This window comes from Ochotona curzoniae, unplaced genomic scaffold (assembly GCF_017591425.1).
Source record: "Ochotona curzoniae isolate NIBS_2020 unplaced genomic scaffold, NIBS_Ocur_1.0 contig_4514, whole genome shotgun sequence".
NCBI classification, from domain to species: Eukaryota; Metazoa; Chordata; class Mammalia; order Lagomorpha; family Ochotonidae; genus Ochotona; species Ochotona curzoniae.
In genome coordinates, this window is record NW_024466312.1 from 5502677 (window position 1) to 5528221 (window position 25545).

At 50.3% G+C, this 25545-nt stretch overlaps 1 protein-coding gene across 1 annotated transcript; it reads left to right on the top strand.

The window, feature by feature from the left end:
- Window positions 1-15: 15 nt before the first annotated feature.
- Window positions 16-22449, top strand: STK36 (serine/threonine kinase 36). Its single transcript, XM_040986524.1, has 27 exons — window positions 16-182; window positions 697-874; window positions 1525-1665; window positions 1771-1848; window positions 2887-3017; window positions 3361-3610; window positions 4835-4928; window positions 5168-5337; window positions 5490-5674; window positions 6157-6274; window positions 9174-9317; window positions 12245-12424; window positions 13518-13615; window positions 14032-14137; window positions 14550-14700; window positions 14887-15014; window positions 15500-15604; window positions 15945-16043; window positions 16130-16218; window positions 16473-16536; window positions 16727-16837; window positions 17668-17742; window positions 18173-18347; window positions 18558-18705; window positions 18968-19115; window positions 19517-20263; window positions 21708-22449. Exons 2-27 carry the CDS (start codon window positions 791-793, stop codon window positions 21849-21851), a joined length of 3963 nt encoding a protein of 1320 aa, XP_040842458.1. The 5' UTR covers window positions 16-182; window positions 697-790; the 3' UTR covers window positions 21852-22449.
- Window positions 22450-25545: the final 3096 nt, after the last annotated feature.

Genomic DNA, 25545 nt, shown 5'->3' on the forward strand with positions numbered 1-25545 from the left:
AGGACGCCGGCCAGGGCTGTTTCTAAGCAACCGCAGACTCCGGGTCCTTCGTGGGGTCTAATGGCCAAGAGGACAGTTCGGAAGTGTCCCAAGAAGTGCCTTGGGACGGCCCACCATCCCTCCCGCCACCTCGGAGCGCCTTTGTCGTCTGAACTTCTGATCAGTTCTACAGCATAAAATTGGTGAGAACGGGACCCTAAAGAGGTCAGAAATAGGGGTGGGGTGGGGTGTGGAGAAAAACTTTGTTAGGCGAAGTAGGCAGGCAGCCAGAAAAGGGACGGGGCTTGAAGGCCAGGGCCGACACCCCTCGGCCTGAGGAGCTTCGGGGGATGGGGGGTGAGACAAGGTCTCCCCCCCTCCGGCCAGCGAAGCGCGTGGGTGAGGGTCTGGGCTCTGATGCAGAGGAAGTTGAGAGTGGCAGGAACTGGGAGCCCCTGAAAGGGGCGGGGTTGGGGGCGAGTCCATTTTGAGCAGGGATGAGTCCTGGGCTAGGCTGGGTGTTGTAAGGAGAGAGGAGAAGCGATGTTGGGTGGGCCGGTGGCTGTGGAGGTTGGCAGGAGGAGGCTGGGGATTCCAAGGAGACGCCCTGGTTGCTCCAAGAGCTCATGCCTGTTGTCCACCCCACCTTACCATGCTTTTGAGACCCGGGTTATTGGGACAAAGGAAGAGGTGTCTAATATTGACTCTTCTCCCAAGCCCAGGCTCCCAAATGTCCCGAGCTGGCTCTGGATCCATAGCTCTGCAGCACCATCTGTAATTTCCTCCTTCGAGGGATTCTGCACTCCTGGTCATGGAGAAGTACCACGTGCTGGAGATGATTGGAGAAGGCTCTTTTGGGAGAGTGTACAAGGGTCGGAAAAAATACAGTGCTCAGGTGAGGAACAAAGAGGACTTTCTCCAGTGGAAGACCGGGGCTAGGAGGGTTGTGTTTATACCAACCTGTGTTTTTATGATACTGTCTCCTTCACACTTGTTAGGGAGTATGTGCCTTGAAGGTGAATTGCTTGGGTGCAAAATCCAGCACTTTTTGGCGTTAAAACTGTGAACAAAGTAGCTCATTATGTGTCTTAAGCTCCTCATCTAAAGAAGAGGGATAAGAGGGGCTAACTGATGGATGTTGAGGATTAAATTACTTAGGACAGTGCCTGGCACTTAGGAAACAAATAAATGCTATTTTTAGTCGTGTTGATACTATAGAGGAAGAGAGAAGCCACCTGATCTCTGTATTTTCCTCTCTATTACTTGATTCTTCCTTTTCCACTCAATCTAATCTTGAGTCTTTTGGTTGGAGAGGAATACCTCTCCCAGAATCCATGACAGGCATCTTTTTAGCAAGCACAAGGCTTGGGGAGTCCTGGGTAAGGCCAGGCTACCATCCATGGGTGGTGGAGGTAGGACAGCGACAGGTGCAATGAGAGTTGCTCAGTCTGAAGTCTGGATTCTGGAACTCTGAAGTGAAGGTTGAATTTCCAGCCCTTCTCCATAGTGTGGCTAGACCCTAACTGGTCACTTTACATTTCACAGGTGGTGGCCCTGAAGTTCATCCCCAAATTGGGCCGCTCAGAGAAGGAGCTAAAGAATCTGCAACGAGAGATTGAAATTATGCGTGGCCTGCGGCATCCCAACATTGTGCATCTACTCGACAGCTTTGAGACAGACAAAGAGGTGTGCTTGGATGGTTTCAGGTCACCTCTCCCTGAGCCTGGTGGTTCCTAGGAATGTCACAGTCCCCTAATGTCTGACTCTGCAGCCAGGGTTTCTTCCTCGCAGGTTGTGGTGGTGACAGACTATGCTGAGGGAGAGCTCTTTCAGATCCTGGAAGATGACGGAAAGCTTCCTGAAGACCAGGTACATTTCCTACCAGGTACATTGCTTCTGGCCCCCTCCCATCCTGTCTAGATGATGAAGAACTCAAAAGAGCAAGCTAGGAACCCCAGGAGTCTCCCTCTTGAAGATTCCCAAGAGAATCAGGGGAAGCCAGGTGTCTGTAGAGGTGATGTGATAGGGAAGGAAAGTATGTGAAAATTGGAGCCAAAATATCCAGGTGTAAAGCTGGTTTCTGTCCCTTAATAGCTGAGACCTCTTGAGTAAACCACCTTAATTCTTTAGTGCTTAAAATGCAGATGTTGATAACACCTGCCTTATGAAGCCTTTGTGATGATTATTGAGTTAATCCATGCAAAATGTTTTAAGCAGTTGGCCATGAGTAATGTTGTTGTTATTAGGTATCTTTAGGGAAAAAGAGCCACCATGATGGTCTGGGCCAAGAGAGTGTGGTCAGGCAGGACGTGGTGGTTAGCAGTGGGACTTGGTTGAACACACTCCCTTGACCATATTCAGCATGGGGTGTGTCTGTACTGGCCCAAATAGGCTGGTCTCAGGACTGCTTGTCGTAGTACTCTGTCCTTCTCAGCACTCATGGCGATTTCTGAGAATTGTCTCATTCAGTTTGTTTATCTTATTTGTTTTACTACTTTTGAGAAAAGGGATTTTGTCTTACAAATTACAGCTCGTGTGTATTGAATGCTTAGTAAATGCCAAGCAGCATTGTAAGCTTTACTTGTCATACTCATTGAATCCTCATAAGACTCCTGGAAGATGGAGTCTTTTGCATCAGTTTATGGGTTATGACTCTGAGTGCCTCAAATTAATTTGCTCGTGACCTTCTAGCTGAGACATGAGATTTGGCACATCTTCTATGAACAAATGAATAAATGAGCAAATGGAAGAACGAACAAGGAGAACAAGAACTGAGGGAGGCCTGGTGTGAAGAAATTGGAGGAAGCAAAGCTCCCACAGCAGTGTTATTAGGAAAAGTCCTAGGGCTAATGAGCTGGCTTCTTCCTCTGATGTTTTCTTTCTTCTTCCCACCTGTTTGACTCCAAGGTCCAGGCCATTGCCGCCCAGTTGGTGTCAGCCCTGTACTATCTGCACTCCCACCGCATCCTGCACCGCGACATGAAACCTCAGAACATCCTCTTGGCCAAGGGGGGTGGCGTCAAGCTCTGTGACTTTGGGTGAGGATTCTGAGCTTCTAGCTCTGCTTGCAGTTCCGTGGGGAGGCTTGACCTCTGCATGACTTCCTTGAGCCTCACTGAGCTGGATGCTGGGACTCTTGCTGGGTCTTTTGGACTTAATCAAAAGTGCTCCTGTCTGGGATCTCTGATACTATCATAGGTAGTAGTGACTAAGTCTAGATTTTTTTTTTGTTTTTACTCTATTTTATTCTGTTTGTGATAAAGTAGCAAAGTTTACACCTGAAAGGCTAGGCAGGCACCCCAGCAAAGAACTGAGTGCTTTAGCCAACTTTTGTAGTCGTGACCAGAACTGGCTTAGACATTCCGTTTCCATCCCTTGCAGGTTTGCCCGAGCCATGAGCACCAACACGATGGTGCTGACATCCATCAAAGGCACGCCACTCTACATGTCCCCGGAGCTGGTGGAGGAGCGACCGTATGACCACACAGCTGACCTGTGGTCCGTGGGCTGCATCCTGTATGAGCTGGCTGTGGGCACTCCTCCTTTCTATACCACAAGTATCTTTCAGCTGGTCAGCCTCATTCTCAAGGACCCTGTGCGCTGGCCCTCCACAATCAGTCCATGCCTCAAGGTAGTGAAGATTGAGGGAGCACTTGGACAGCAGAAACATTTGTCCTTTTTTCTTCTGAACTAAAGACACAGAATCCTTTCCCAGAGCTGAGATGGGACTGGGTGAAGGCAGGCATGGGGCCAAACAGCCTTGTTTTTTGGTTGCAAGCTTTTATTCTAGAAGTTTCTAAGATCTGCCAACTCAGCCGTGAGAGCCTTTGCCTGTGTCTGGCTGTTGTTAGTCACAAGGGAAAGGGAACTTGAAGATACTACAGATAATGTTGGTCCCTTTATAGGTCCTCTACTCCATGTCCTGTCAGATTCAAAGTCCACATGATAGCTGGATGTTGCCCACACTGCATTTAGTTGTCTTCAGACATTAGAATGGGCAGAGCTGAGTGGCATGAGACTGGGAGGGCAGTGGGACAGGGTGCTGGCTCAGTGATTAGAGAGAAGGGTAGCAGCTGCTTGTGACAGTTAGGCCTCAGTAGGCTGGGTGATGGAGGGAGAGGGGAAAAGGATTTCTTGCCTAGAACAGTTGATGACCCCTTTAATGGAATATAAATGTACTTTACCCTGGAGTGAAATCTCATTTCTCTTCCCCTTTGTTTTCTCTGAGATAAGAAGGGATGCATTTCTATCCCACCTGTTCAGTTAGAGAGGCCTAGGTAGTGATCGAAAAGAATCTAAACCAAGAACCTCGAACAGGGAAGGCATATAGACATTCATTCTTCCTTAGGGCAAATATGTGGATGTCTGCAGCACGAGCCAAAGTTACACAAGTCTCTTTGGGTAGAGTGTGCTTAAAAACATCTGCACCCATTTAACTGTTGCACAGGAGTGTGCTTCCAACCAGAAAAAAAAAAAATTCTGTCCTTTCCCAGCCATAAGCAAACCTTCCTCCAAGGAAAGGGTGAGGGAGCAACTTGGGCCCCCTGTGATGTTAGCTTCTGAGAATGAGGGTGAAAGTGACATCCCTCCTTTCAAATCTTCTTGCTAATTCACAAAGCTGGTGATTTTGAGATTCCTGTTGCTACTTCTGCAGTTTGAACAGGGGTTGGGGGCTCACTTGGATGTGAGGTAGCAGTTTATCCATGATTGCACCCTGGATGAGGAGGCCTCAGGAAAGGGCGCCAGGGGTGTGCCCAAGAGCAGCTCATTTTTATAGAAGAATGGGTGCAGGAATTTTGGTTTGTCTGTTGATAGGTTGAGAGAAGAACAATAGCTTCCTTTTTTCTCTCCACAGAACTTCCTCCAGGGGCTGCTCACCAAGGACCCACGGCAGCGTCTGTCCTGGCCAGACCTGCTGCATCACCCCTTCATTGCTGGACGCGTCACCAGTGAGTCCTTGGGGCTCCCAGGGCTCCCCCCAGGGTGCCCTCTCTATCTCCATCATCATCTGGATCCCACCTGCTTTCGTTGTTCACAAACTTGGACTTCCTTGCTAGCCCCTTTGCCTTATATCCTCCTCCCCTCTCCAGCCCTTCCCCAGAAGCCTAGAGATACCGAAGCTGTCCCTGGCTAAGTCAATACTACTGTCCTACTACAAACATGCCTTCCCCCTCTTCTCGCCCTGCAGTAGTAACTGAACCAGCAAGCATAAATTTGGGTACCCCATTCACCAGTCGCCTGCCCCCAGAACTGCAGGTCCTAAAGGATGAACAGGCCCATCTGCTAGCCCCCAAGAGCGGTCAGTCCCGGATCTTGCGCCAAGCCTATAAGCGCATGGCTGAGGAGGCCAAGCAGAAGGTATGTGGCAGCAGAGAACAGTATGTAACATGAGCTGGTGAGGGACTGGGAGAGTTGAAGGATGACAGTCTAGGGTTGGGAAAGGGACAAGATTTGGATCCCTACTGCTCCCTGCTGGCAATCAAATTGTGCCTGCTATCTGCCTCCCACAGAAACACCAAAACACAGGACCTGCCCCAGTGCTGGAGGACAGGACCAGTCAGGGAACACCTGACCCAGCTCCTCTGCCCAAACTCAGGGGACCTCCTCAGGAAGTGAGCCTCTTGGCTGGGATCCTGGCTTCAGAAAAGAACAACTGGGCCGAGTGGGGTCCTGGAGAAGCCCCCACTGTGCGGTGGTGAGCAGGGAATAGTTAGGAATTTGGAGGGTGGGGTCTCTTGCAGGTGGGGTCTCTTGGCTACAGATCAGAAATGATTCTTGTCATTAGCCACTGCCTACACTAGGAGTTCAGGCCTTGGGTTCTAATTACAGATCTTTTTTGATTCCTCAGGAAATTTGGGAACTTTCTCATCTTTATGCCTCAGTGCATATTGACTCAAGGGGAAAAGGGCCTGTCCAACCAAAGGATATTGAGTTGAGAGGACTAGGTGGGAATTATGAAAGTGGACTTGAGACTACAGTTTAAGCAAGAGGAGTCAAGGATATGTGTGGGGTGGTCAGCATACCCTCTACCGGCCATGCGCCCTATCTCAGAAGCAGGGCTGATCTGCTCAGAACTGTCTGTTCCTCTTTGACGCTCCGGGCCCAGAGGGAGGGACAGGTTATTGCATCCTAAGTCCTGCAGGTCTGGGACTCATCCCCTTCCCTGGCTTCCTCCAGCAATGAAAACCGGAGCAGCTCAGTTGGCGAACCAGGATTGGCAGAGTTGAAGCCGGCAGTGAGCCAGCATAACATCAACAACATCAACAGCAAGGATGCCACGAACTCGGAAAATGAGGTGAGCCCCAGGGCCGGACCTTGATCGCGTCCTTTTGCCACGGGAAGTGGCATTTTGGGAGATGCTTTTCTGGAACAATAATTCCTGACCCTCTGAAATGTGTGGTCCCCTAAAATTGCCGTGCTGTTCATTTGAATGACACACTGCTTGAATGTGCAACTCTCAAAACACTGCAATGCATAGGGAAAACGGAAAGTTCCCCCTCTCCTTGACCCTACCTCAGTCTTAGAGGCAATTATTGTTTTCCATCTGTCTCCTCCCAGACTTTGTGCTTTTGTGCTTTGTGTTTATAAATCAGGAGAAGAGACAATTTGGTGCTTTGTGTATTGCCCGTTCATGCTTCTGGGTATTGTTTGACTACGTGCTGCTTTTACCACATGGTCACTTTTGGGGACTCTTTTGGACAAACAGTCCTACCTCAGTCTTTCGTGTTCTTTTATTTATTTATTTATTTAATATTTTATGTTTTTATTTGGACACTATACCAAGATTAACTGTAAGACTACTGCAGAGACTGCCCACATGCCTTTGTCTTGGTGTGTTTTGTGTGGCCAACACTAGATCATTTGTAAGGAACATGAGTTTATTTTTTCTGGTTCCTGAGGCTGGGGCGTCCTCAATCAACGTGCCTCCAGGATGGCTGCTGGGAATGCAGGGAAGGAGTGCTGGGTCCTTTTTGAGAGAGAGCAGAAGAGAAAGAATCTGCTCCCACAAGCCCTTTCTTGTGATAATCTAGTCGTGATGGTGTCACCCTCCAGACCCAGACACCCCCGCATTGGCCCCCAAATTAAAGGAGACTAATGAGGTGGGACTTGAGTTGTTCACACGGAGGGGGAGAGGACAAAAGCTGTTCAAACCGTGGCAGTGTTCTCTTTCATCCGTTTCATCAGAGTCAGCCGTTGTTACCAATTTTGTCACATTTCCTTTATGATTATCTATATGTGCACATGTCATTTTTCTGGGTCACTTTAGGGTAAGTTATAGACTTGCCCCTCTTTCTCAACATTTTTTAGTGTGTTTTTACTGAGAAAATGGTCATTCACTGGCATTTACATAGCCCAGTTAGAAAGGTCAGAAATTTAATATTGATTATACTGTTATTCAAGTAACAATAAATCAGTGAATGAATGAATCTATAATTCATATTCAAATTTTGATGATCATTCAATAGTAGACTATACAATTTTTTTCTGGTCTGTGATCCAATCTAGTATCACACGTTGCATTTAGTTGTTAAACTTCACTAGTCTCCTTTAATCTGAAATAGTCCCTTGTTGGTATCTTTTGTTTTGTAAAGATTTATTTTCATTATTTGAAAGGCAGAGTTACAGAGAAGGGGAGAGACAGAGAGAGAGAGATCTCTGCTCTCTGCTGGCTTACTGCCAGAAAAGGCTGCCGCATGGCCTGGAAGGGGCTGAGTTGGGTTGGGTTGAACCCAGGAATCTAGAATTCCATCTGGGTCTTGCACCTCAATGGCATAGTTGTAAGCACTTGGACCATCTTCTGCTGCTTTTGCAGGTGTATTAGCAGAGAAGCTAGATGGGAAGTAGAGCAGCCAGGACTTATGAGGGATGCTGGCTTCACAGGCAGCAGCACCATTCTTTTTTTTTTTTTTTTTTTTATTAAGATTTATTTTGTTTATTGGGCCATCACACTGGACACTTTTTTTTCCCCTGAAGACTCTTGCCAGTGATGCCCACATCTCATATTTGAGTGGTTCTGATGTGTTTGATTCTTTTTTTTAAAATTTATTTATTTTTCTTGCAAAGTCAGATATACAGAGAGGAGGAAAGATAGAGAGGAAGATCTTCCATCTGATGATTCACTCCCCAAGTGAGCACAATGGCCAGTGCTGCGCCGATCCAAAGCCAGGAGCTAGGAACTTCTTCTAGGTCTCCCACTCAGGTGCAGGTCCTAAGGCTTTGGGCCATCCTTGACTGCTTTCCCACGGCACACGCAGGGAGCTGGATGGGAAAGTGTAGCTGCCGGGATTAGAACCGGCACCCATATGGAATCCTGGTGCATGCAAGGCAAGGACTTTAGCTTCTAAGCTACCATGCTAGGCCCTTCACTCTGATTTTTTAAAAAATATTTCTGGACCTGACATGATGGTCTAGTGGCTGAATCCTTGCCTTTCATCTGCCAGGATCCCATGTGGACACTGGTTCATGTCCCAGATGCTCCACTTTCCATCCAGTTCCCTGCCTGTGGCCTGGGATTGCAGTGGAGGGTGACCCGAGGCACTGGGGCCCTGCACCCATGTGGGATATTGGGTGAGGCTTCAGGCTCCTGGCTTTGGATTGCCTCAGCCATTGCAGTCACTTGGAGAGTGAACCAGCAGATGGAGGGTTCTCCTTCTTTCCATGTATCTGTCCTTCCAACAAAAAATAAAATAATAAAATAAATCTTTTAAGAAATTTTTATTTTTATTTGAAAGGCAGAGGTACAGAAAGAGACAGAGATAGAGATCTTCTGTTCATTGGTTTACTTCCCAGATGCCCACAACAGCAAAGGCTGAGGCAAACCAAAGCATAAAGTCCAGAACGCCCTCCATTTTTCCCAGTTGAGTAGCAGGGGCACAAATACTTGCGCCATCACCTGTTGCTTTGCACGATGCACAGGAGCAGGAATGCTGGCTTGGAAGCATTGCAGGGACTCAAATCAAGGCAGTGTGATGGGGGTTGCAGAGGCCAAAGTAGGGATTTAACTGCTGTACCATGTGGCGGCACCTCAGCGGGACCTTTTGAAACAGGCAACTGAAGAGCTACAGCTCTGCCAAAGCAGTCATTGGCTGCCTTCAGTGGTTTCAGGCGTGCCCAGGGTTCCTCAATTCAGGTTGGGAGCACCTGTCCTTAGACTTACATGTCCCTCCTAACTGCTTTCACTCCGTGTGCCTCAGGAGCCAGACAGTGATGAAGAGTGGCAACATCTGCTGGAGACTCTGGAGCCTGTGCCCATTCAGCTGAAAGCCCCGCTCACCTTGCTGTGCAATCCTGACTTCTGTCAGCACATCCAGAGCCAGCTGCATGAGGCTGGAGGGCAGGTAACGGGTAGAAGAATCCTTGGATGGGATCCGAGACCGTTCTCAGAGAGGAAGCGTTAAAAGGCAGCCACTGACGAAAGGAGAAAAAGAAGCTTGTCCCTTTCCAGTTCTTTCCATCTACCTGCCGAGTTTGATCAGGCTTGCTAGCTAGAAAGAACAGACCTCAGTTTGTTCACAAACTTTTTCTTTTTTCCTTCTCCTGTTTCTCCTCGTTCTCCTTCTTCCTCTTCTTCCTCCTCTTCCTCTCCTTCCCCCTTCTCCATATTATAATTATTTGTTCATTTGAAAGGCAGACTCGAAGAAACAAAATGAGATACAGAGGGAGATCTTCCATCCACTGGTTTACTCCTCAAATGGCTGCAACAAAATGGGCTGGGCCAGGCTGAAACTAGGAACCAGGAGCTTGTCTGGATATCTTCATGGGTGCAGGGGCCCAAGAACTGGAATCATTTTCTCCTGCCTTCCCAAGCTATCAACAGGGAACTGGATTGGAAGTGGAGTAGCCAGGACAGGAACCGGCAACCCCAGGGGATGCCAGCACTGCAGGCAGCAGCATAAGCCACTGCACCACAATGCTGGCCTCTCAGTAGGCTTTTTATTTCTATTGGATATGTAGATTTATGTAGGTAAAAAGTCTTTCATCCATTGGCTCACTCCCCAAATGGCCACAATGGCTGGAGCTGAACTGATCTGAAGCTGGGAGCCAGGAGCTTATTCTGTGTCTGCCACATGAGTGCAGGGTCCCAAGATCTTGGACCATCCTCTACTGCTTTCCTAGGTCATAAGTAGGGAGCTGGATGGGAAATGGAGCATCTGGGACATGAATTAGTACTCATTTGTGAGGTATGGAGGATTAGCCAGTTGAACTATCACTGGCCCCTCAGTAAACTTTCTTATGATAAATATTTTACGTGTCATGGGCCAAAACATGATTAAGTACCTCTATAATGAAGAAAAACATTTTTACAAAAAATTTTATTGGCACAATTAAATATATATGTAGCAATTGAGTATACTGAGTATGCAATATTTTGTGCTATACTAGATATTGAAAAGAATGAGATTTTTTTTTTCCAACTTTATCTGAAAGGCAGAAAGACATAGAGAGAAATATACAGAGACGGATCTGTCTCAAGAGCTGGCCACAGCTGGACTGGACGACCTGAAGCCAGGAGCCCAGAACTTAGTCTAGATCTGCCGCTAGGGTGGCCTAGATCCCAGTTGTTGAGACATTACTACTGCCTCCTAGGCTGCAGGTTAGCAAGAAGCCGAATCAGAAACAAAGAAACTAGGGCTCATATCAGGCATTCTGATACAGATGTTAGCATCCCAGCCTGCGTCTTCAAATGATCTATGTCAAGCACCCTCCCTAAGAGTGGGATTCATTTTCTGGGGTGTAACTCATTGGATTAGTGTCTAAAGCCTTTCTTTGCTACAGTGCTGTTTTCTGTAAACTCACCAAAAGATGTTGTTTTTTATCTTTTCCCTTCTTTTGTTTCCCCTTGTTTTTCTTGAGTTCTTTTTGTTTTTGTTTTTGCAAAAACTTTACTGTTTTACAAACACACACATACATACACACACACATCATTTGAAAGTCAGAGTTACAGAGAGAGATCTTCAATCCACTGTTTAATTCCCCAGATGAATGTAACACCCTGGGTTAGACTGAAGCTCCTTGGCTGAAACCAGAAGCCAGGAACTAGGAGCTTCTTCCAGATCTCCCATGTGGGTGCAGGGGCCCACGCACTTGGGTCATCTTTTGTTGCTTTTTCCAGCCATTAACAGGGAGCTGGATCAGAAGTGGAGTAGCTGAGACAAGAACAGGTGCCCATATGGGATGCCAGCATTACAGGCATTGGTTTTACTCTCTATGCCATAGCTCCCCCTCTGGTATACTTTTGTTTTCGAGGTTTACTTATTTATTTGAAGGCAGGGTTACTAAGTGAGAGCGAGAAAGAGAGATGTTGCATTGAGAGATGTTGCATCAGGGCTGGACCAGTCAGAAGCTAGAAGCCTGGAACTCCATCCAGATTTCCCACAGGTGTGGCAGGGAGACAGGCACTTGGGTTGTCATCTGCTGCCTTCACAGGCACATTCACTGGCAGCTGAACTGGAAGTAGTAGAGAAGCCAGGACTGAAACTGGCACTCATGTGGTATGCTGGTATCACAGGCAACGGTTCAACCTGCTGTTTAACAATGCTAGCCTCTGCTGAGGTGTAATTTATGTGCCATAAAATTGCTCATTTTTTGGTATATAGTCAGTGATTTTCAGTAAATTTACCAAGTTATGAAACCACAGTCCATTTTAGAACATTTTCATCACACCAGTAGAGTCCTCATCACTGTGCAGTCCTGGGCAGCCACTACCCTGCTTTCTGTCTCTTAGGTTTGTCTTTGTTGTACGTTTCATATAATTGGAATCCCATGGCACAGTCATTTTCTGTTAGCCTGATGCTCGTAAGGTTTATTCATGATGTTGCAAGTGTGTGTATTTCCTTCCTCTCTTTGCTGATTAGTAGTCCATTACACAGATCTGTCACATCTTGTGTACTCATCAGTGGTTTTCCCTTTTTAGCTTTTGTGAATAATACTTTCTGGATATTCACAAAGTCAATGAATGGACATGTGGTCTTTTTTTCTCTTTGGTGGCTGCTTGGGAAGTAGAATTATTGAGTCTGGTAGCTCCTAAGGAGAGGTCTCCTCTCCCTCAGGACTGGTGTTCTGTGCTGGGTGACCCGGCCTCCATAGTCTCCCTGGTGGAGTTCCCCTGCTTTCCTGATCCCGTACTCCGGCTTTTAGATCCCCTAAGTGTGGGATGCAAACATCTAATCCACTTCTCCAACCCCTTGTGGACCCTTGTCGTCTGTGGCTCTCCTTCCTTCACCTATGACAATATTGCCTGCTGTCTCTCTCCCTCCCGTCTCAGATCCTGAAGGGCAGCCCAGAGGGGGCTTCCCACATCCTCCCTGCACTGCGGGTCCTCAGCTGTCTCCTGTCCAGCTGCCGTGACTCTACTCCCCTGTACTCCTTCTGCCGGGAGGCTGGGCTGCCTGGGTTGCTGCTCAGCCTGCTCAAGCACAGCCAGGAGACCAACAGCATCCAGAAGGTAAGTGCTAGGCTAGGGGCCTCTCCTGAAGTTGCCTCAGTACAACTGCCTTTTCTTCCTCCAGCTGGTTAGAATATTAATTGTGAACTCTGGCGCCCCCCTGTGGCAAGGCTGGTCATGTCATTCAATCAACTGGAGAGTCTACATAGGGTGTTTTCTCTTCAATTCTGGCCCAGTGTTGCCAGATGTCCTCTTTCTTCCTTCTTTTCTTCCTTTTTCTTTCTCTCTTTTCTTCCTTTCTCTCTTTTTCCTTCCTTCCTCCGTTTCTTTCTTTTTTTTGTTTTTAGTTTTATTTATTTTATTGCAAAAGCAGATTTACAGAGAAAATGATCTTCTGTCCACTTAGTTCACTCCCCCAGTGGCTGCAATGGCTGGGGCTGAGTCGATCTGAAGCCAGGAGCTTCTTTGGGTCTTCCATGTGGGTGTAGAGTCCCAAGGCTTTGAGTCATCCTCTACTTCTTTCCCAGACCACAAGCAGAGAGCTGGAAGGGAAGTAGAGCAGCTGGGACACAAACCAGTGCCCATATGGGATCCTGGCAGTTGCAAGGCAAGGATTTAGTCACTGAGCCTTTGCGCCGGGCCCCTATAACATCCACTTTTCCAAGAGAAGGTGGAACCTGGAGTTTTGTGCATTTGCCCATAATTCGAGTGAGATACTTTAGATTGATGGATCCTGTACATTCCTCACCTGACTGTGCAGAGCACGGCACTGAAGTTTGGAGATTGTAGACAGTCCCAGAAACAGTATATAGAGAGCTAGGATTCAGACTCAAGGCATTTGAGTCCCCATGCTGTGTCCCTTCACTGGGTAGCTGAGAGGACAGGGGACCCTTCCAGAACCAAATGCATGTGAGTATTCAGCTTAGGTGACTTTTAGAAATTTAGGGGAAAAATAGTTTTGAAGACCAGGCTCTCTTACTAGGGAAGGCTGTTCAGTCCAAAGCAAACACTGTTTCCAAGTTCTTTCCACTTGCCGACACGTGGTGACCTCCAAAATGTCTCTGTGTGTGCTGCTTTATATTGTTTTCGCTGTTCCTTTTTTGTTCTTTGTCTCCAAACCCCACGTTGTCCTTTTCTCCCCTCTTGCTGGCAGCAACCCTGGTATGGGGCCTTCTTACGGGACCTGATGGCTGTGATCCAGGCCTACTTTGCCTGTACCTTCAATCTGGACCGAAGCCAGACAGGTGACAGGTGGGATACGAAGCATTTTTGCTGTTGGCCAACCTGACATCAGTTTGTGCCCCATGTCTTTCCCCACCCCTGTCATCCTCAGGAAAAGACCCCGGCTGGAGCAGCTGGGATTTTTGATAGGTGTAGGGATCAGCTGCGTGGTCCTCGGAGGACAGCCTGTCTCCTTGAGAACCTGAGTCACCTCATGTTTGCCCCACCACTTTCATATTCAGGATCAGCAGTCAGTGTGACCCTCAATAGAGGAGTCAAGTTGTGAATGACCTAGAGAAACTGGCAGAAATGGGGCTTAGAGCGTGTGTGTCTGTGTGTGTTGAAGCAGTTCGTTGTATATTTACCTTCTGTATGCCTGAGGCTGATCCACCCTCAGGGCTGTGAGTAGAGCAATGAGAAGAAACTATGGGCTCCTTTCTTCCCAGCCTACAGGTGTTTCAGGAGGCCGCCAACGTCTTTCTGGACCTGCTGGGGAAGCTATTAGCTCAACCAGATGAATCTGAGCAGAGTTTGCGGAGGGACAGCCTAATGGTAATCCACTCCCACTTCAGATTTTTGTCTCTCTCTTTCTCATGTCTCTTTTATTCCCATGTTATTTTTAAAGGATTTGTTTATTTTTATTGGAAAGTCCGATTTATAGAGAGAAGGAGAGACAAAGATCTTGCTTCCGCTGGTTCATTTCCCAAATGGCCACAATGGCCGAAGCTGAGCCAATCTGAAGCCAGGTTTTCCAGGTTTTCCAGCAGCTTTTTCCAGGTTTCCCATGTGGATGCAGGGTCCCAAGGCTTTTAGGCCATCCTGTACTGCTTTTCCACATGGGATGTCAGCACCACAGGCTGAGGTTTATCTTAAGCCGTGGCACCCGCCCCCATTCTTGGTTCTTGTACTAAGCCCGGTCAGTCTTCCAAGGCCCTGATGCTTTCTCTGTCCTTGTTTGCCTTAGTGCTTCACCACGCTCTGTGAAGCCATGGATGGGAACAGCCAGTCCATCTCCAAAGCCTTTTACTCAAGCCTGCTGAGCACACAGCGAGTGGTGTTGGATGGGCTGCTTCACAGCTTCACAGCGCCACAGCTCCCCTTCCACAGCCCCCCAGGTAAGTGCACAGGCCGGGAGAAGGCTTCTCTTGGCTGTGTCTTGCGTTGATCTGGCTCTGCTCTTTGCCCTACCATCTCCTGGAATGGCTCCTGGTGTTTACTGGGTACTCAGTAAACAGATTGGGGGGGGTGCCTGAGAGACACAGCTGGAGCTCAGCCCTTGCATGCCTTCTCTTTTTCGCTAGGGGCACCGCAGGTGAGCCAGCCGCTGCGGGATCAGAGTGAGGACCTCCCAGGAGCCATCTCCTCTGCCCTGGCGGCCATCTGTACTGCTCCCGTGGGACTGCCCAGCTGCTGGGAAGCCAAGGAGCAGGTCTGAGCTGCACCTGCTTATTGCCCTCTGCCCCTGCTATCAGAGAAATTGGCCCCTATTTCTCAGGCATCAAACTTAGATGCCCCCCTTTACTGAATACTCCCAGAAACAAATGCTTAGCTCCCCCAACAAGGTATGGAACATGATGTGGTCAGAGATCCGGCACTCTGGGTCAGCCCGCGAGGGAGAGAGCTCCGGGAGAGCTGCCCGAAGCCAGCGATGTGGCCTTCAAAGCTCAGAATTCAGCTTTCCCTCTCCCTGCTGGCTGCTCGTACTGCTTCTTATACCTGCCCACACTAGGGCCCAATGGGGCCGTGGCTTTGGGTTCTTCACTAGCCAGGATGCCCAATGAGAGAAGGGGTCTGGGCTACCTGGTGACTAGCAGAGGTGACTGAAACTCTTGATTAACCGGAGATATGTGAGGAACTGGAGTGAAAGAAGGAGATGGGGAGAATAGGCCTGAGTCTTCACATAGGTCTCCATAGGTCTCTTGGCATGTGGCAACCCAGCTGATTGAAGACAACAGCCAACTGAGGCCGTCCCTCATCTCAGGCCTGCAGCACCCCATCCTATGCCTGTCCCTTCTCAAGGTACATCCTTCCCAGAGTTCCCAGCACCTAAAGTGCCTTCTGGCTCCCATGGTGGTGGGAGGAACAGTACAGAAAGAGGGATCAAGAGAAGTCGAGCAAGATAGTCCCTAGAGGCCAACTGTGTGCCTTTAAGTCTCTTCAACTGAGGTGACTGCAGTTGCCTGGCACTGACACGGGTCTCCATCTTGCTGTCTCACAGCCAAAGGCAGGAGTCCTCACAGTGCCTCCTGTGTGGAGAGTGGATCTGCCATGAGGCTCACCTGCTCTTCAGCTGAGCCTTGCATGCCAGGAGCCCAGCAGGCGCAATACCCATGGACAGACTCCTCCCTTACTCTCACAGGTCCTCTACGCCTGCTGCCATGTCAGTGAGCACCTGTGCCATCTCCTCGGGCAGGAGCCTCTGGCCTTGGAGTCGCTGTTGCTGTTAGTCCAGGGCAAGGTGGGCCAGCCACACAGGTGGGCATCTCCTGGCAGCTCCGCCATCCCAACCAGGGCTTGTTCCAATAGCTCACATTGCCTTTACAGGTAAATGCAGCAGATCAAGAAGAGTCAACCGAAGTTGCACTCTACCTCCTCGCACTTCTTGTCTTTCAGCTTCAAGACCTGCCCTGTGGGTGAGTTGGAGAGTAGGGCCTCTCCAACAAGGTCATCCACCTACGCGGCTAACTTACAGAGTGTGGGGAGTGGCTCCCTGAAGCCTTTCCTTGCGAGGGTCCAGGGCAGAGGGGGAGAAGTACAGAACCTGGGTTCCCATCGCTGTTGTGCCCAGGAGGTAGCCTTGGAGCATGGCTGGAGGGCACAGTGGAAGGAAGCCACTGGGCACCTCCTTTAGCACCACTGCCTCCCTGGCTGTGTCTCCCTGTTTCAGAATGGAGAAGCTGGGCAGCGAGGTCGCGCCTGTGTTTACCCGTTCCCATGTCGTCTCTCTTGTGGTGAGTTCTCAGCCTTCCTCCCTTGTCCTCTTTCCCCGTCATGCTGCCCTTCCAGGAGTGTGCCGGTGACTGTCCCACTCACTTGTAACCGTTTCTGGGGGTTGCTTTTCTGTGCCAGGGCAAACAAAGAAACCGTCTTTTCTGTTCGTCAGATTCAAACCTTCCTCCTCTTCCTCTGCCTCTCTCACAGAGCGCTGCAGCCTGCCTGCTGGGACAGCTTGGTCAGCATGGGGTGGCGTTTGACCTCCAGCCCGTGGAGTGGATCGCTGCAGCCACGCACGCCCTGTCTGCCCCTGCGGAGGTGAGGCCTCCCGGGGAAGAAATGCTGCCTCTAACTCAAACCTTGAGGCTCTCTGTTCAGGGGAGAAGATAGAAGCAGAGGGGTGGAGAAGGCTCAAGGGGTCTTTCTTTCCTGTCCCTTTGCCCCTTGATTGGTGACCTCCCTGAACCCAGCCTGATCAGGCCTTCTGATTCCTCACTCAGGGCTTCTAGAGAGCGGGGGCGGGGAAAGGAAGAAAGAGATGGAGTGACGTTATCTGCAGAGTGAGGCCTTCCTGCCCTTTCAGGCTGCTCTCATATGCACTCCTGCTCTCCCCGGGAAAGGGCATCCTGAGGCTGGGCTGCCCTTGCCCTATAGCACCTCCTTTAGCACCGCGGCCTCCCTTCCAGCCTGAGCTGCAGAAGGAGCTGGGCCCTGCAGATTCTGCAGGAGTGCTGTGTGGTTGCCTTCCTGCTGGCTGCCGTTCCAAGCTACCCCTCTTTCCTTTGTCGGCTCTTGGGAATGTATAGTTCCCCTCGTTTTGTAAAAAGAAGGGTAGGTTTCAGATTCACATTACTTCCGTCCCTTACATAGGGACCTCTTAGTTCTGCAACACTGTGACCTGCACTATCCCACAACACACTAGAAAGTGAGGCACACCCCATGTGGTCAAAGTGATGTGCTTTCTCTAGACAAAACTGACCTTCAGAGCAGTTGAGCAGTAGCAGTAATGCAGCCATTCACCTAAGAGCCCATGTCAGAGCGCCAGGAATGCACGGAGGCTGCTCCTGTTCCCAGTCATGCTCCCTCAGCGACACACTCCTTGACCTGCTCTTCTTGCTCAGTGGCCACTTCCTGCCTCTCTCTGACAGGTGCGGCTGACACCCCCAGGTGGCTGTGGATTCTATGATGGCCTCATCATCCTCCTACTGCAGCTTCTCACTCAGGTACAGGTGCATCTTGGGCTGGGTGAAAAATAAGAAGGGAGCAATTGGGCACCTTGGGAGAAGGCACTGGTCAATAGGAAAGAAGTGCCCTGTGCCCACTTCTTGATTTCTCAAACTGCTGTGCCAGGGAAGTCTTAGAAATGGACCACAAGCTGCCAGTGTGAATCTGTTTGAAGTATACCATCCCATTGCATCCTGAGCCTCCAGCGGGGCGAAAAACAGATTCTGGTTTTTAGCAGGCACACACATAGGTTCTTTCAGAGAGTGGGGTTAATGTGTAATGAGCAAGGGAAATACGAACCAGGGATGTGATGGGAAATTAGATATGGGATTGCCTTTCTTTGTGGGTTAGAGGACAGGAGTGAAGAAAGGGTGCATGGATTCTGGACTGCTGCTTTCTTGTCCTCACTCTTTTCTGCTTAATCTCCAGCAGGGGAAGGCTAGCCTGATCAGGGATGTGGCTAGCTCCGAGATGTGGACTATCTTATGGCACCGCTTCTCCATGGCCCTGAGACTGCCCAAGGAAGTACCCACCCTGGAAGAGGAGCTGTTGCTGTCCGTCCCACCAAGCCCAGAGCCAGACTGGACGCTAATCTCTCCCCAAGGTATCTTCTTCCTCTCGGGGGCTCATGGACTGACCATCTTTTAAGAGGAGTCTATCTGGAACTGGGGGAAGCCACAGATGTTGCTGCTGCTATCGCCCGCCTGCAAGTGGGGAAAGGCCTGCTCAGATGGTGGTCTGGCAGCCCTGGGGAAGCGGGGGCCATCTGCACATCTTGCCTGCTTCACTGGGTCCCTTTTCTCGGTGTTTCCAGGCATGGCAGCCTTGCTGAGTTTGGCTATAGCTACCTTCACCCAGGAGCCCCAGTTATGCCTGAATCACCTAGCCCAGCGGGGGAGCCTTCTCATGTCTACTCTGAAGCACCTGCTTTCCCCCAGCTTCCTGTATCACCTGGGCCAGGCGTGAGTCTGAGCTAGTGGAAGCAAAGAATGGAAGAGCTAGGGTCAGCGACAGGGAGGGAGAGGGGAAGAGGGAGGTAGGAGAGAAGTGAGTGCCAGCTTGAGGTCTGAGGCGAGGAACCGGGACTAAGGATTAAGTTTGCAGGCTAAAGAGACTCTGAGCTGAGCTTGGGAAGGGGAGCTGGGGGAGGAAGCCTAGTGGTGGGAGGAGAGCATGCTGGCAGAGGGGAGGTGAGCAAGCCTTCTCCTGCGCTCCCCTCCGTAGGCCTCACGGGCCTGAGTTTCTCCCTGTCGTGGTGCTCTCTGTCTGCCAGCTCTTCTGCTTCCCCTTCGCCCTGGATGTGGACGCCAACCTCCTTGTAGGTATCTTGGCTGACCTCAGGGACTCCGAAGTCACAGCCCACCTGCTGCAGGTACTTGGGGAGCTCACCCAAGCATGAAGGTGGGAGATGAAAGTGGCCAACCCTCTGTCCCTAATCCAGCCCCACAACAGCTGGAGCCAGTTGCACCTCCTTGTCTCCAGCACTCCCTTGGCCAGTTCTTTGGGAGAACATGCTGGGCCAGCCACGGGAGACTGAGTTGCTTGGCTGTGTGTGGCCTCACAGGCCAGGGGAGGGGGAGGAACTGTGCTGGCAGAGAAACTAAGCAAAGAATAAACACAGAAGGAATTTGCTTGCAGGATGACACACATTTCACATGAGATATTGTGGGGCAGGACTCATGGGTTTCTGTGGCATTTGTCACCAAAGCACCTCCAGCCACCAGGTGCCTTCCCTCGCCCTGACCTCCTGCCTCCTGCATCCCGTTCTCCCAGGTCTGTTGTCAGCATCTTCCGCTGTCACAAGCTGAGCTTCCCATCAGCCTCCTCACGCGCCTGGCTCTCACAGACCTCACCTCTCTTAACCAATTTGTGAACGCAGTGGCTGCCTGTCCTAGAACTGTCCCTTCGTTCCTGTCTGCGGCCCTCCTAAGCGACCAGGCACTGCTGAGCTCCGACCTTCTGTCCCTGCTGGCCCATACAGCCCGGGTACTGTCTCCCAGCCACCCACCCTTCATCCAGGAGCTCCTGGCTGGCTCTGAGGAATCCTATCGGCCCCTGCGTAGCCTTCTGGGCCACCCAGAGAAACTGGTGCGGGCCCGTACCTGTAGGCTCCTGGGACATTTGCTGCAACACAGCATGGCCCTGCGGGGGGCGTTGCAGAGCCAGGCAGGACTGCTCAACCTCCTGCTGCTGGGACTCGGAGACCAGGACCCAGTTGTGCGGCGTGATGCCAGCTTTGCTGTGGGCAACGCAGCCTACCAGGCTGGTCCTCTGGGACCTGCCCTGGCAGCTGCAGTGCCCAGTCTGATGCAGCTGCTTGGAGACCCTCAGGCTGGTATCCGGCGCAATGCGGCATCAGCCCTGGGCAACCTAGGGCCTGAGGGACTTGGGGAGGAGCTGTTACAGTACCAAGCCCCACAGCGGCTCCTAGAGACAGCGTGTGGAGACCCCCAGGCCAGCGTGAAGGAGGCTGCCCTCATTGCTCTTCGGAGCCTCCGCCAGGAACCCTCCATCCACCAGGTAACTACAGGCCTCTTGAGAGCTGTGATCAGCAGGGATTCCCAGCAACCCAAGTGGCATTCCTTCTCGTGTGCGTTGAACCCTGGGAGGACAGGGCTTCGGTTGACCATCTCCCAGCCTGGAGAAGGGAGATGACCGCCTGAGGGTTCCCTCAGGTCAGGAAATGCCGAGGGTCTCTAGGACCACAGCCTCACTCCTCTGGAGGCCAGCTGAAGGGAGACTGGAAGATGCTGAAATGCAGGGTGGTTTCCTTGTGTGAGTGTGCGGGGACTTGTTATCTTTTTATTTTTCTACTCACCCATGGGAGAGTCAGCACACTGAGCAGTTTGCTTTTATTATTATCTGGGTTTTTCTTTTCTTTTCTTTTCTTTTCTTTTTTTTTTTTTTGCCTTTATTATCTGGGTTAAGCCATTTTCACTTTTGCAGGTGAGAGAACTGGGGCACAGATAATTTAGTAACTTGTCCAGGTTATAGGACTGGTATGTAGGACTGGGCTGTTGAAGTCACGTGTCTGAGGGCAGGGGCTGTGCTCTTAGCCACTGTTTCTCTTGGCCTCTGCTACTCAATTTGCTGTAGACAGAGATCCTCACGCATCTTCTGAGGATAGTGCAAGTTATGCTAGTTTCAGCTGAGAGCCCTGAGTAATCCATATGCACCAGCAATGTGCCAGAACGATAATAGTGGCATGGGGATTTCTGACAGTGCAGGTGGGGGAAGAATAAGAGTGACTTGTGGTTGTGATATGGCTGGGACCCACTGTTCCAGCCAGATCAAGGCTGGCAGCCAGACCTTGGGATTTACTGTCAGTCCTGGCCACATTCATCCTCTCTTCCTGGGAACAGACATGTGGGTCCCTTGGATGTCTGGGTTTTATCATCTGTTGCTGGAGAGAGTGGGAAGAATCCTCTAGTTCTTATGATTCCAGCCTCTAGACTGGCTTTTCTCCCACTCATTTGCAAAAAATATTTTTTAAATTTTTACTGGAAAGTCAGATTTGCAGAGAGAAGTAGAGACAGAATAATCCTCTATCTGCTTGTTCCACTGTCCTAATGGCTGCAGTGGCTGGAACCGAGCCAACCAAAGCCAGGAGCTGGGAGCTTCCTTTGGATCTCCCACTAGGGCACAGGATCCCAAGGCTTCAGGCCATCCTCGACTGCTTTCCCAGGCCACAAGCAAGGAGCAGGATGGGAAGTGAAGCAGCTGGGATATGTACCAGCACCCATATAAGATCCTGGCGCATGCAAGGCGAGGATTTAACCACTGGGTATGGCGCCAGGCCCTCTCCCATTCATTCTGTTCTGAGGCCCCAAGAGTCCCTTTCCTTCTTCCTGCTTTTCCTGGAGTGGGAATTGCTGGGCTAAATGAGAGTTCCCGGCATCTGCCCCAGACCTTCCACCCTCACCTGTTTGTGAGTTCACGTCCTACATCCTATTTTGTTCTGCAGGTGCTGGTGTCCCTGGGTGCTAGTGAGAAATTAGCCTTGCTGTCTATGGGGAATCAGCTACTGCCACATGGCAGTCCCAGGCCTACCTCTGCCAGGCACTGCAGGAAACTCATTCACCTCCTGAGGCCCACGCACAGCACGTGATGCCAGCTTCCCGGGGGCCAGCTGCCAACCTTCACTGACCTGTGTTATTGCCAAGTCTTCCTTATTCTTCTACCACACAAGTCAACAACTGAGCCAAGAGATAGAGACTGGAAAAAAAAAAAGTGCTAAGCTGCCAACTCAACTGAGAACGAGAAACTAGAAAAGATTTATGTATAAAGCTCCTCCCTTCCCCCCAAATTCAGTATGATTGCAACCAGTAAACTTCACCACTGGTGGTACCAGAGGCGATTCCTGCCTTGTGTATACCCAGAGGCCCTTTCTCCAGGAACACATGCCTTTAGCCCCAGGAATGCCCCTTCTGACCTTAGGGAAAAATGTCCACTCCCTGAGCGTTCTCCTCCCTTCTGGAGTGCCTTTTATCTTCTTGTCAGCAAGTTTTGCTTTTGGTGCACTGGCCCTAGGACAGTGAGGGGCCACAGGGCTACATGCCATCAATCCCTGTCGCTGGCGAGTTTCTTCAGCCGTGGACCCATATTCCTATCCGTGGGTGGGTGGTGGGAATGTATCTTTTTTTTTATAGCTGTGTTTGTGAATTCTTTTTAATAAAAAGTGTGCCTTACCTTATGGGGAACTCCCAGAGCAAGGGACTAGGAGCATCAGTCCCTGGTTTAGTTTCTGTGTGGTATGGGAAGCACATGTCCTATTCACCTAAGATCCTCGTTTCTGTCTTTTCCTGCCTTCTGGAGCTACATGTGGTCCCTGACTTCTAAGCCAAGATCAACAATGGAGCTGAAATGGGAAAGGGTCGGATTAAACAAAGTCTGTTGGGTTGCTTTGAGACCTCAGTGTGTTAGAGACTAGTGTTAAGTATTTGGTGGAATTTCAGTGCTTTGGGAGGACAGCTGTTTATGGAGATGTTTCCAGAAAGGGGTGCTTGGCAGATGCATTAGCTAGAATCATTATCTTAGCTGGAAACATACTCAGGAACTTCAAACAATTCATGGAAAGTGCATATATCATGAAAAACCCTTGTATTTTCAAAACACACATGTACATATGTATGTGTATATATATATATTTAAATATTTATTTATTCAACATGTTTAAATATTTATTTTTATTAGAGAGGCAGATTTACAGAGGGAAGGAGAGAAAGATCTTCCATCTGCTGGTTTACTCCTGAAGTGGCCACAACAGCTGGAGCTAAGCTGATCCAGTCAGGTGCCTCCTCCAGGTCCTCCACATGGGTGGACAGGGTTCCAAGGGTTTAGGCTGTCCTCTACTACTTTCCCAAAACCACAAGCAGGGAGCCAAAAGGGAAGTGGAGCAGCCAGGACATGAACCATTGCCCATATGGGACTCTGGCACTTGCAAAGGAAGATGAGCCAATTGAACCATTGTACTGGGTCACCAGTAAGTTGCATCTTGTATGTGCTTTGAACATGGAGCAAATAAGAGTTATGGGCTACCTTGTGTGATCAAAGAAGTAGGTCAAACATGACCCTAAGATTTTTGGCCTGAGCAGTTGGAAGGCTGGAATTGCCATTGACTGAAATGGAGAAGGCCACCGATAGAGTGGTAATGGTAACAAGATTCTAGCTCAGTTTTTTTTTTTTTTAAGATTTATTTTTTTATTGCAAAGTCAGATATACAGAGAGGAGGAGAAACAGAAAGATCTTCCGTCCAATGATTCACTCCCCAAGTGACTGCAATGGCCGTAGCTGAGCTGATCCGAAGCCAGGAGCCAGGAACCTCCTCCAGGTCTCCCACACCAGTGCAGGATCCCAAAGCACTGGGCCCTCCTCTACTGCTTTCCAAGGCCACAAGCAGGGAGCTGGATGGGAGTTCTCTTCCGTCTCCTGGTTCATTCCCCAAGTGGCCTCAATGGCCAGACCAAAGCAAATGCGGTTCTAATCCCAGTTGGGAGAGTGAATCATCAGATGGAAGATCTTTTTCTTCATTTCTCCTCCTCTCTGTATATCAGATTTTATAATAAAAATAAAATCTTAAAAGCGAGTGAGAGAACACGGCAGAAGAGAGAACTGAGGCACGATCAACAGAAAAGTTCAAGGAATGAGGTGGAATCAGGATGGCACGGAGAATTCCGGATTCGTAGAACAGAGCCCTTCAGAGCTTTAACTGCGGGACTACAACTCCCAGAATTCTGCCCGCTGAGTCCGGGACGGACTGCGCCTGCTTACCGCAGAGGCCTCCCTTCCCTCCCCGGCCCCACAACCCCCCGAGATTCCGCGCGCTCGCCTCGTGCCCGCCCCGTCCAGGCCTCGGTCCGCCCACTGGGGGCGCGCGAAGTGCGTGGCGGGCGGCGGCCGAGTGCGCGGGTCGCGTGGCGATGCGTGGTTGCTAGGGGCGCCTGAGGCCGCCGGCTTGCCCTGCAGGCCGAGGGAGGAGCAGCGCGGAGCCGGTGCCGAGCCGAGGCGAAGCTGGATCCCCTAGGTGAGTGTGGCAATGGAGCCGGCAGCTCAGATCCCGACCCCCTCCGCGGGGTCCGACTCGTCCAGCCCTCTGCCGGGAGGGCCCTTTCGCTCCGGTCCCGGCAGCTCCCCGACTGCTCCCACCCCAGCCCGCCAGTTCTCCATCTCCCCTCCTTCCAAGCCCCGGAGGCTAGGGGCCGCGGCCTCCCCGCGGGTGGGGCTTCTCCCGCTCCGCCCGCCCCGGGGAACTTGGTTGACCTCGTTCTGGGGGCCCGAACCCTGCTGCATCCTCTCGTCCCGGCCCGTGCCGACTTTTACCCGATGGATACTCCGCTTGGGCGAGAGTCCCAGCTCCTCACAGGCTTCAAGGCCGAATGGAACATGGATCCCTACTTTTTTTTTCCCACTCTCCCATGCTGAGTGTCTATAGAGAAACGCTTTCCGAAGCTGCAGATGGAGACGGATCTTACCCACCCATCCATTCATTCCTTCTTACAATGCTCCACTAAACAGTTTTCCCTAAACCTAGCGGCGGGTGCTATGAAACGGGCTGAGGGCGGGCGGGGTTTAACCCTGGCAAACAAGGCAAGTGTGTTTCAGGGAGTCGATACTCTAGCGGAAGCTGTTAGCCAGTAGCAAGCGTTCGCCAAATCCGTGGTGTATACTATGGTGGAGAGATGCTTAACCTGGATCTCCTTGACAAGATACTTTGTGTTTGCGTTCACTTTTTGGAGTTGGAAAATATTGTAGCCCTGCTTTCTCAGATCCTGCCAATCACGTGGTCTTTAACTTCGGCACCTGTGGATTCAGCCAATCAACAAGCACCTTGGGAGACCGTTTGGAATAGTATTCCTTCCAGCCTTCTCATTTCTTGCAATAAATAACGAGACTGGGTTAAAAGCCGCCCACATTATTGTCTATAAATGCACCAGCTACTTATTCGTTGCATTGAATCAGCCTGGAAAAAGGAACAGTTGCTTGATCGGGATGCAGAGGTGTGAGTGCGTTGCAGATACAAAATAACTTTAGGAAAGATACAGCGAGCACTTCAGAGAGAACTGGAAGTAGTTTTACAGACCCTAAGCTGCCCTGGGGAGGGAGCCATCAGATGACCACTAGGCAGCAGGACCGTGATAGGTAAGATCACAAGGGGGCTTGGATGATTTGCTCGGTTAAAAGTGGATCTCTCTGGAGCTTTGGTTTTCAAACTGGCACTGAGGACCCAGGTTCCCTGGGGATGCACCTGCGTGTGTAGCTGTAGAGGAACACATTTTCAGACCCTCAGCTTTGGAGTGAACTCT